This window comes from Protopterus annectens, chromosome 12.part0 (assembly GCF_019279795.1).
Source record: "Protopterus annectens isolate FY-2018-M chromosome 12.part0, PAN1.0, whole genome shotgun sequence".
Taxonomy (NCBI): Eukaryota; Metazoa; Chordata; order Ceratodontiformes; family Protopteridae; genus Protopterus; species Protopterus annectens.
In genome coordinates, this window is record NC_056746.1 from 1,193,049,304 (window position 1) to 1,193,062,173 (window position 12,870).

At 37.7% G+C, this 12,870-nt stretch overlaps 1 protein-coding gene across 1 annotated transcript in view; it reads left to right on the forward strand.

The window, feature by feature from the left end:
• Positions 1 to 11,414: 11,414 nt before the first annotated feature.
• The window catches only part of SLC12A5 (solute carrier family 12 member 5), a 1,753,644-nt gene continuing 1,752,188 nt past the window's right edge, over positions 11,415 to 12,870 (forward strand). Inside the window, exon 1 of the mRNA XM_044090243.1 lies at positions 11,415 to 11,695. Within this exon, the coding sequence (XP_043946178.1) occupies positions 11,644 to 11,695 (52 nt within the window). The 5' untranslated portion in view covers positions 11,415 to 11,643. The remainder of the gene's footprint in view (positions 11,696 to 12,870) is intronic.

Here is a 12,870-nt window from a genome sequence, read left to right on the forward strand (position 1 = left end):
AACCCTGCCACTATGTCACTGTTATCTACCAATCCACAACGGAAACTCCTACTTCTATCCTCCTTCATACCTATTCTTATTATATTTTATCTACTTACATTCTATGAACATCTCCACCACATAAACCTTTACTACCCAACAAAGCAAACCTCCTTAACACCCATAGCTTACACTCAAACTCATTCAAACACACCTAGTACAATAGCCTACTTATCAGCAAAATATCACAGACTAAATCACATCAAATACTATAGGCCTAAAGCTAAAAAATATCCATTCCTAATATGTAAACACCTGCAACTTACACTTAGCAATCAACTCCAATCAATAACAGATGGAGATATCCAACCCAATCCAGGCCCAAACTCTACACATTCTAGAGTGACCCATAAAGCAACCTCCACTACTACCCAATCCCTTATCAGACCTCCCAACTCACTATTAATAGCCCATCTTAACATAAGAAGCATAAATAATAAGGTTGCCCAAATACATGCTCTCATGGACGTGCATTCATTTGATATCCTGCATCTTACTGAAACTTGGCTCAAGCCATCTATACAAAACAACGAATTTATTCCACCAGGATATAGCATCTTAAGACTAGACCGATTTGCTAAAAAGGGAGGTGGAATAGCTATACTATACAAATCCGGACTACAAGTGACCTCTATTGACTCTAAGCCCCCTCTAACTAGTAATGAAGAAATACTTATCTCCAAACTCCAACTCAATAACCATAAATCCATATATATTATTGCTGTCTACCTTCCCCCAGGGAATAACTCTAATATCCTAGAAAATATCCTAAATTGGCTATCAGCCAATTATCCCCAAGAAACAATAGTACTCGGAGACTTTAATATTAATTGGAAAAGCTGTACTCCTGAACAGCCCTCTACCCATCTTAACCTACATGGGTTTACTCAAACTATAAGTTCCCCCACAAGAACCAATAAATACAATAACAATGAAAGCACCCTAGATTGGATACTAATAAATAGACATCACCAAAGTTATAAAGTAGGGACTCTCCCTGAGGATATAAGCGACCATGCACTCATCTTCATAATCAGATTCAAGACTGATATCCCAAATCCAATTACCTATAGAACAATTAGGAGTAATAAAAATTTTAACCCTGATATTTTCCAAAATGAACTTAAAGCATGCAACTGGTCACCCCTCAAATGTTTAATCCTAGATGAAGCAGTAATCTATTTTAATAGTAAATTTCTAAATATTCTTGACCTCCATGCTCCAAAAAGGACCATTAAAACTAGGAACAAACCTGCCCCCTGGCTCTCAAAAGAGACAAAACAAAAAATGCTACTCAGAAATAAAATCTGGACCAAATGGCGTACTACTAAAAACCAAGAAGATCACATAAAGTTCAGACAGCTAAGAAATGACACAAAAAAGCAATACTGTCAGATAAAAGAAAGTACTACATTCAACTCCAAAATATCCAGCAAAGTAAACCTCAGAAATTATGGGCAGGTATAAATACACTCTTACACCTAGGCCGTACTGTCACTCCCTCCTCTGTAGGTACTGACCAGGACAATCCAAAGCAAATTGCAAGTACCTTTAATACCTTCTTCACTGAGACCATTCAGTCTCTTTCCAATCAACTATCTCCCAACAGCTCACCTCTATCACCCTCTAATACTACCTTACCTCCCCCATTTCATCTCAAACCTATCCCTCCATCCCTTATCTGTACCCTTTTGCAAAAACTCAAACCTACTACCACTGCAGCAGATCTCCTTCCTGCAGAATATCTACAAAAAAGCAGCAAATACCATAGCCTACCCAGTCTCCATTCTGATTAACAGAACAATTTCTGAGGGTGCAATTCCTTCCATTTGGAAGATTGCACACATTATCCCCCTTCACAAGGGTGGAAATTCTAGGGAACTATCCAATTACAGACCAATTGCCATACTATCTCCTCTGGCAAAAATCATGGAGAAATGCATTCATATGCAACTGTTAAAACACCTAATAGATAACAACTTATTAGCTAACTGCCAACACGGCTTCAGGCCATTTCACAGTACTACTACTGCCCTTCTATCCTTCTCCAACTGTATAAATAAAAATCGCAATAACAACACTCTATCCTCAGCCCTCTTTATTGATCTCTCTAAAGCCTTCAACATGGTTAATCACCAACTTCTCATAAACACACTGAAAAACCTATCTCTTGATACACTTACTATACAATGGTTTCAATCCTACTTAAGCAATAGGCAACAGGCAGTTATGTGGGAGAACAACCTATCTCCCCATCTCCCCATTGCACTAGGTGTCCCCCAAGGTTCTATACTTGGACCACTTCTATTCTCTATTTTCATCAACGACCTGCATACTTTTATTCCTCAAACTTCCTTAATACAATATGCCGATGACTCCACATTAATATGCTCAGCCCCAACTCCAGCAGACCTTCAATCTCTCACCCAAAAAGTGTTTAACATCGTTGAGGAATGGCTACAACATCAGTGCCTCATCCTAAATCCCAAAAAAAAACAAACTTCTACTTTTTACTCCCACCCACAGGGCCACACCTCTACACTTTACTGTCACATCTAACAATGGAACCATCATATCCCCCGACTCTACCACAAAACTCCTAGGGGTTCTAATTGACAATAACCTTAACTTTGAAGGCCACATTAACAATACCATAAAAACAGTCAACAAAAAACTAGGCTCTCTCTATAGAATCAAATCCTTTCTTACCCCACTAGCAAGATCTACTATTGCCCAGACCCACTTAATCTCTACCCTCCTCTATGCCTCCCCTATATATACTAACCTCTCAAAAAACAACATGAACAAACTGGCTGTCTCCTACAACAATATTGCGAGATTTGCGACAGGCTCTACATTTAGGACCCATCACTGTATTAATTATCAAAAACTCGGTTGGCTAGAGTTACCTAATCTACTTCTATTTAAACAATTAACATTTGCCTATAAAATCCTGTATCAGCCTAACAACACACCAAGTCTTACCAACCTTATCACCCCCTAAGGTAACCTTAAGACCCTATGCTCATCTAGCAAAATACTAGTACAAATACGCAAAACCTACAGTAAGGCAGGGGACTCTCTGTTCTCTAATACCATGGGTAAAACTTGGAACTCTCTCCCCAGTGACCTGACCTCCCTACCTTCACTAACACTATTTAAAATCATGCTTAAAACCTACCTCAAATCACATTGGTTGTGCACCTGTCTGAACCCAGACTAACCTCTCACGTCTTCTTTTCACTAAGTTACAAGTCTTAATTACTGTATAATCTAACTGCCTAATGAAAACCAGAATTATAACTGGCCTTTAAATTGATTGGACTCTCTTTCTATATCAAAATATGACTCTCAGTCTCCCTACTATGTTAACATATATACTTAACATAAGATACTACAATCAAATGTGTCATGAACTGAACATATTTCCTTATTTACTAAACTACTTACTCCAATATGCTCTTTCATGCATAAAATAGCTTAACTTTATATGGCATTACTTCCACCTGTTAAACTTTGAATTGTTTTATTTTTTGATTTAAGTAAAATATTGTTATGTACTCTCAAGGAGCTTTTCTTCCCGGGCCTCTGCTGAAAATGGAAATGTATCCAGCTGGAGTAGCCCAGTCAACAAATGTAAAATAAATAAAATAAATAAATAAATACATATCTGTGTGCAGGTGTGTGTATGTCTGTCTATCTGTGTGTCTGTGTGTATGCGTGCATGTGATTCTGCATCCCTAAGTAGCTATGGTGTAAAGGAAGTGACCGATTGTAGTAAACAGGAGCACCATCATGGAAACAATGTGCTTTGGGTACAATCATTGCTTTCCTTGTTTTGTTGACATGTTTATGATATTGCTGTGAATAAACTGTAAAGCATGAAGTCTACAAGCTTAATGTTAATATTTTAACCTATGAGTACATTTTTTTTTTTTTTGCAAATATGCAAGTGTGAATGCATAATGTTGGGCTACAACAGTTTGTCTGGAACTTTATGAGTAAGGCTGTAGACTGTTAATGAACTGCTTCTTACAGTAAATGGTTTGATTCCTTCCATCTTCATTTGTCTACTGTGTTACTCTGACGAAGTCCCTTCACCAGACAGTTCTCCTAGGCTGTCTCTTAAAAGGGACACTTAGATCCAATGGGCTGTCACAGGCTTTTAACAAATGTGTAACACATTTGTCTTTTAAATTCTTGTAACATTCACATAGCCACTGTTTAAAATATATGCTGCTTGACTATAAATCCCAGGCTGTCTTTCATAGTTTAATTGGCGGCCAGGCGCATTTACAATAAATGAGAGCTTCAAGTGACAATAAGTTTGCTGATGTTCATGCTAAGTCTGTTAGCAATGTCAGAGTGTTTCGATTTGTGTAACAAATTGCTGTCAGTTTTTGCTGTAATTTGAATGTGAAGTTTTAAATTAAATCCTGATCTTTTATCATTGTGAAATTAAAGAAGAAAACAGTGTGCTTACTGAAAGTCGTGTCCATAATTTTATGGACACTGAGGAGATAGACAAGTAATGGGATATAGCTATGGCTGGAGGGAGGGCACCCCACTACCCTGTTTAGGGCCTCATTTGGCCATGATCCATCCCTGCCTTTGAGACTGGGCAGCTTTCCTTGCTACAAACAATAATGTCGCAGTTATCCCCTTTATATCGAAACAGTAGATCACTGCTTTTCGTTGAACCTCATAGATATATAATGCAAACAATCTTCGGAGATGGTTTCCATCATTTTCAGATGGACATCAAAATACTGCAGATGAAACTACTGAACTGTAACTTCCTTCCTTCATTACACTCAAATAATGTTCATGACTTTTTCATGACTTCCAAGATCTCAAGCCTTGTTTTGAAAGTAGTAAGCTTCTGTGACATGTCCGATGGTGGCTATGTTTCATTTATTTTTATTTGCTGACCTCATGGTCCAGTATGGCAGACCCATTTACAGTGAAGTCCTGGGGAGAAAAGCTCCAAACAAATGAGATATTCTAACGAAATATTCATAACATGAATATACTTCTCATAAGTGCATAAACACATATGTAGATAGGAATTTACAGGGATTACTGTAGCAGTAAAAGCTATAGGCATGTGTCAACAGTACGTAATGAACAACTGAAGAAAGTCATATCAATATTTACAGTGTGTCAACTGTAGTTTGATCACTGGTACATCATTTATGATACATAACGTAAACAAAACTAAAAGAAGTATATGAAAACTATTGCAGTGAATGCAGATGCATGTCTATGACATTAGCTTATCTGATGAGTGGGAAATGAGATAGCAGTAAACTTGATGCTGTACTCGTTAAATGCTAGTAAAGGATAAGCGTACAGAGCATGCTCAGTGAGAATGGAGTATGGATAAAGGAGTTATACTAAAGAAGTTAGTTATTAATATCATACAGCTGTTTGCTAGAACACGATTAATGTACTGAAGCTAAGATAAAAGATGTTTGTGTCAGCTGATGTAATACTCCGCAGACTTTAGGAAAGAACAGGCATATAAAGGTGACCACTATGAATGAAGTATGTAGGAAAGACATCAGAAAATCAGGACATGACAGCATAGACGGGAAGGGAGAACTTAAGAATTATAAAAGACTCTGACACTAAAGAAACAGATTACGGGTAAATACTGAAATTAATATATAATAAATTAGATGTGTGAGAGAGAGAGAGAGAGAGAGACAGAGAGCAGGGCAGTAGGAAATGCTGATAGAAGGCAGCACAGAAGTTTAAAGGAAAGAAAAAATAGTAGGGATAGGCTTGTCACTATTTACGAAGTAACCCTACACTTACAAAACCACAGGTGAGAATAAATGGATAATTTAAACTCTTTTGCCTGCATGTTCTCATGTGCTCAGGAGGTGTTGATTCTATTCTTTTGTAATGAAGACACCATAGAATTACATTTTCTGTCTGCTGGTAGATGGCATAGACAGCACTAATGATGTGACTGAAAGTTCTGAGTGAATAATTTCTAGAATTACTACCATTTCAAGATCCAAATTCTACACAGAGTGCATCATCAAAATAAACTGAAAAGCTGCAGTTTTCATCCATGAAAAACTGAAAGCATTCTTCTCCACTCTCTTTTCTTGGGTTGCCTATATTTTCTAAAATACTATTTTAGACTCTGTAAACCCTGTCTGGATAATGTTAACAAGTGTGATTTTACTATGCATGATAACGGGCTCTGAATCAGCCAATGTGGAGTGTTTCATTATGATGATGAATATTATAACCCCACCCCCACCCCTCCCACACACACACACACACACACACACACACACACACACACACACACACACACACACACACACACACATATGCAAAATCTTGCAGATATCATTTTTTAATAAATGTTTTTATATTCCCATCTCACCAATCTAAACATACTAACTGTATCATTCCATTTCACTATTATCTAACATTGTTTTTTAAACACCTTTAGTGAATTATCACTTGTGGCATAGGCAAATTCAGATTTGTACAAAAGTAATCAAACTATATTAACAAATTAATGTTAACAAACATCATACTTTACATATATTGCTATATATCATATAACCTAAGCAACATTACATAAAGTTTTCAATTCCTGCCTCCTTTTTTTTAAATAAGAAACATCTTTATTAAACCATTACTTATGACATAAGCAATCATACATTTATATAAATGAATACAAACCATGCCGTCACAATCCTAGCTGCAAGCATTTTACATCACAAACCATACTGACATACTCGCAGTTGCATACATTATACAGCACTTAAAATCTACTCAATCACTGTTTTTGGTTATGAGGTAAGGTGCTACCATGATGCATGTATGATATGTATGCCCCTCAATTAAGCTAGTTCCACACACTAGACCAAACCTGCCTTACAGATCTGAGCTCAGAAGTATGCAGCATGGTAAGCAGGAACTAATGTAGTGTCATCATTGGGTCAACTGGTAGCATTACCCTTAATTATTTATGTTTCTATATCTGTCTGCTATCTTGCTTCTTGACCATCTGCTCATCTCTAGTAAAAATCAACTTTTTTGTTCCACTGTGCCACTGATTAGAACAACCCACATTATCCTCTGATAGGCTTCAATTTCTCTTGTGGAGATTTGCCATCATGGAGCTGTAATCTCATGAATTGGTAGTAATGTGTGTGTTATGGGGGTGGGGTGGGGGCAGAACTATCCAGTGGAGGAGTGATCATCTTAGCAGACTATGTATTATTTTTTAACTACCCACTCATCTTAGACTAAAGCATGGAATAGCAATATCAATGCATGGGACAGTGTTTTTGTGGACACAACCCAGCTATAGTGATATGTGCTGCTTTTTACAACTATGATTCAACCCCTTCAAGGTGCTACTGATTTACCTGCCCTACAGCAGATACTATTTGTGCAGCAAAGCTTCAAGGTAGCCCTTCACCCAGAATAGGTGACCCAGTATTGCCCATTGATCTCCACTCCTCCCCATCTGTCTCATCAACTGCCTGGCCACTAATCAAACCCAGGTCATTAAGGCATATACAGAAATCTCTTTCTCTTTCTTGCTTCGTTTCTATCTCCGCCATGGATCCATGACATCCAATGTCATGAGAGGCTTCTATTCCAGAAGAGCATCTGATGAAACTTTACCACTCTGAGTTGTGCATGCAGTCAGACTTGTATAACTCGACTGTTAGTGGTTGGGTATTTGTCATCTCCAACAATTTGTCCCAAATACTTCCACCTACATGGTATGAAGAACCATATTTAGAACCATGTACCAAGATGAAAGTCTAGAAACAGTGATGGCTAGCTGTGTTAGTGGGTTATTAATGAGTTAGCATTTACTCACTCTTTTAGGCCATCTGCTTTGAATACTTGGTGCAGTAACAGACGCCCAATGATCTTCAGAGGTCAAGCTTTCAGTTCTTAAGTCTCAGGCCTCCCTATAGAAAGAGAGGCAGTCCATTTGGGTGATCAGCCCTTGTTGATTCTCTCTTAATAGTGCATTTCCTGAATCTTAGTTACGTCAATCAAAACTAATGATCTGTATGTTTATAGGTTCATAGGTTCATAGATTAGTACTAAGCTAACTGCCGTTGCGAGCCATTTTAAGCTTAGCCAATTATCCCTTGTGAGACTCAAACCCTGAACCTTGTGTTTGTAAGGCAAACACCTTAACCATTAGGCCACTCTCTGGAAGTAGACCAGTGACTTTTCCGAACTTTTTTCAAACCTGTGAATTCATTGTAAATTATTTATTAATTTAACTATTAACATTTGGTTTCTGGGATAGTCAGAAAGGGTTAGCAAACAGCAGCTCATTTTCAAAAATATGTCACATCCCTCTACAGTTGCAGTCTAGAGCAGCATCAGAGTACAGCAGGTATAGTCGCTGCAGGTAGCCATAGAGAGGTATTTTCAGGTAATAGCCAGATATATTATTGTTATATCATAATATATATCATTGTTGGAAATGTTGGGAGGATCAAAGTAGGAAGTATAGATGGACAACTGTTCACATGACCTTGTGAAAGCACAATCCTCCACCATTTAAACGTTTTCACTGCATCAGATTTGGTGCAATTGATGCTATGTGTTTGTCAGAACAAGGTTATTATGCAGTAGAATACTATCAAGGCATAGTGTCTTGAAAAAAAGAAGCATTTTCAGACAAAAAGCAGGTAGATGATGTTGAAGGACTGCTGTTACTGGAAAAAGATTTAAAATGTCACATGACAGGAGGTAGGCAGGAATTGGGCCCTTTCATAGCTGTCAACCTCTTACATCCAGAATCAAAAATGAATACAGAAATAATCAGGGAACCTCTTTAAAATAGTTTAGTACTATAAACTGTAGAAGTTGACTGAATAAGAGAATGTTAATTAACATGTATTTTCAGAAGCAAAAGAAGTCTGCAACTGTAATTTGCCATTAAGTGTAATCCGCCACATTTTTTCCCCAAACCACCAGTCTTGGGATGGATTGGGACTGACAGAACAAAATTTAAAGCCAAATCAGGGACCTCCCTGAAAATAAGGGACATTTCAGAGGTATAGGTCCTTTATATCAATATAAACTAGCAAATGAACTATCCATTAAAAAGTCAAGTCACAGACTAGCCTGCTGATTAAAATAAGAACCAACTGAACACACACAGAAATCAGCACATACAACTCACTGTAATCATTTTCCAGCATCCACAAAGCCTAGCATATAAAGGCATACCCCTCAGAGAAGGGGCAAGCCCATCCACCCACAAGACTTTATATAACCAACTATACCTCTCAGCTGTCCAATTTTTTTTCAGAATGCCATGATTTTTGCCTCATATTTTAGTGTGTTCTTCACAAATTAGTGGTTTTCTGACAAATTATTGATGAGTGAAGCCACCAAATGATAGACATGTTAGTTTTAAACTTCATATCCTTCAAAAATGCATGTTAACACAACACCTTTTAAGTTAGTAGTTTTCTAATTTTATAAGAGCAATATTTAAAATACATCCATATTTTTGCTACTTTGTCCCACCATTATTTGGTTTTGCCCAGATTTCTTGTGTTACTAGTTTGAGGTACATAACCAACCACTTCTAAGATTGCACTTACCTTAGAGTAAATATGACTAGCCATTCAAGTTGATCCCCCCCCCCCCCCTTGGATAACAGTAATACTCCTCTTTTAGTCCATCAGTCTTTTCAGATTTTTTGCCCAATCCCATCACCACTCTGTGGGTAAACAGGTTCAATCATTTGTGAAATGGCATGACCAGTGGACATAGCTCTCAACCATCCATCACCAAAATGAGGAACACCAGCCCTCATAATGTGTGACAAATGGACAAAACGTGGAACACATTCCTAACGACTTACAAATAACTTCAACTAGGAGGGTCATAGGATGGCTAAAATATGCTGTTTTTCTTATGAAAACGATCGTTTGATGAATTAACACGATTAGTGTTTTTTTACCATGGATATCAGTTAAAAAATTCCTAACAGAATGTGTGTCTAGACCCTTTCAATGTGGAACTTCAAGGAACATGAACGTTTTAATACCCCAAATGAGGTATGTTCCTCGTAATGAGGTACACTTGAGGGATATGCCAACGGACCAGACTGTGATTACTACGTTACTAATTGTCCCACGGTGTGTGTGTGTGTGTGTGGGGGGGGGGGGCACATAGAGGGTAATAATATAATCATCACTTTAATCTTCTAATCCTCTTTCTATACTGTTTGGGGTCATTTAAACCAAAACTCGGTGCTTGTTTTAACGAGAGCAGCCGATCATCTTGTATTTGAGAACGTTGCTTGTATCACTGATCATAGAAATGTTATTGCAACATGAGACATGGAAATATATTGTGACACTGAGCAGCTAAACCGCCTGAATGAATTTCGGATGTTAAAAGATTTTATGTTGATTCAGCCTTTCTTTCCTCATTTAATTACTTCTATAGACTTCTGAATTGTAAAATAACATTTCACAAACAAAAATGCAATTCACAATTCCTCTGGCCATTAACAATTTGTGGGATTCCCTCTTACTCAGACATTGCTGAGTCTGCAGTCTTGCTATTATAGGTAAAACATACGGTTTACATTTTTTAAAGTGTTAGTACTAAACGTCACCTTTAATGCACTTAAACCTTAACAGTAAATCATCGCTGAATTTGGTAATCATTCTTATGTTAGCGAAATGTGATGTACATCCTGTTTTTACATGCAAGGAAGAGTGCCCCCCACCAAAAAAAAAAAAAAAAAAAAACATGGCAACAGATATCCAAGGGATACAGTGCAAAGTACGAATGAACTGCAGCACTGTGACAGAACAGATGTTGGCCTGGTCACTTAAAACCCTCTGGTTACTCATTGCAGATACAACAATTTTCAGAGTCACAATCATGGTTGTATATGCCATACAATTAAACTTTTAATACAAGTGGAACACTATGACATTAGACCTCAAGATTACTCTCTTATACCCTTAGGTGAGTGACAATGATGCTTAAAGGAATCCTGCTGTAGGATTTTTGAATATGTATTTAATGCGGTTTCAGTTTTTTTTTTTTTTTTTGAGCAGAACCATCAGTAAGGCACAGCAGGTATATGCTAACAAGATATGCTAAATTTACAAATGCTTTTCTGATGGAAGGACCGTTACAGAATCCTTGTTTTCTTCTACCTCTGTCCCCCTCCCTTCTTGAAAGAGACAGAGGGATGATGCCTCTAGAATGCACAATGAATTTAGTAGGTAGGTTGGGGCTGTTGCCACCACCAACGCGTATGAGTTAGTGAGTGTGTGTGCTGAGGCGTCTCTGCACTGCAGCCTTCCCTCCTACACAGGCAGAGCTGCTGCTGAGGGGGAGACGAGGAAAGGGAGAGCGAGGAGCCGCGAGCAAGTCGGAACAGCGTGTCCTGCACGCGCACTACACCCTTTTATGCATGCCTGCATATGCATAACTAACATTTTACTTGTTTGATGTATATTTTTTCTCTGTACCCTGTTCTGAACTACGGGATTAGTATAGCGGAAACCTTTGTATTTCACTTGTTTCCTTACTAGAATAGACCCCCATTTTTTTCGGATGCTGAACAACGTGACCGACTGCGAAGATGGTGAGGGGGGAGCCCACCAAGGTAAGTGATGGAATTTAAACTTATTATCTGTGTGTGTGTGTGTGTGTGTGTGTGTGTGTGTGTGTGTGTGTGTGTGTGTGTGTTGCCTGAGAAAGACTGACAGATGTATGGATACTTACACATATGTTACTGTACATGAAATGGCTATGCCATATATCGTAAAGGGACTACGTTTCAGTTAAGTGCACTGTGAAAAGCACAGAACACTTGTCGCACGCATGAAAGAAGATGCAATTTGTATGTGTGTGTGTGTGTGTGTGTGTGTGTGTGTGTGTGTGTGTGTGTATATATATATATATATATATATATATATATATATATATATATATATATATATATATATATATGTATATATAGAGCGATCTGAGGTTGGAGAAGTTGCTGCTCTCTAAAATAAAATATCTAACAGTTGGAGCTGCAACTGGTGATGTGTGAGGGAGACAGAGTGAGAAAGATCAAAGGCGCCTAGTGAAAGTGACATTGCTTCAGCAGGTATCCGGGGTAGGCACTTCAGCCTGATAGGCAAATAGCTGACAGCTTGTATAACGAGTGTTGGCGCACCACAAACCAAACTTGGTGCATGCGGGAGTAAAGGGTCTATCCATGTACTGACACCTAGCAAAAAAAAAAAAAATGTCGTAATGCCCATTGTTGCATTTATTCGCATTAATCTGTAGATGTTGCCGCATGGAGGTTAGTATGCATTGAGCCGGGTTTACTTCAGATTTTAAGAACACTCTAGCTTCTTTTTAACATTGTTTCTGTGCAGCCCCTTTTTCGTATTTCGTTGTATTGCGCTAAGAAAGCAAAAGACAACCAATCAGAAATGAAATCACAACATAACCAGTTTAATATATATATATATATATATATATATATATATATATATATATATATATATATATGATAATACGTATGTTGCCAATGGAACTTATTTTAGGAAGCTTATGTCATCTCAGAGATATCCCAGTCTGACAAGTCATCCATTAAAAAAGAGCCTTTATGTTTAATCTACAGTTTTTTTTAAACGATCCAACACTCATATGTCGTTATTTATGGAATCAGTTATTTAATGGTTTGTCTAGTTAATTTGAGGCTCTACTACTTTATACATATCTACTCAATTGAGTATTAACCTGTAAGCAAGATAAAAAGAAAGGTACACTTAAGAATGG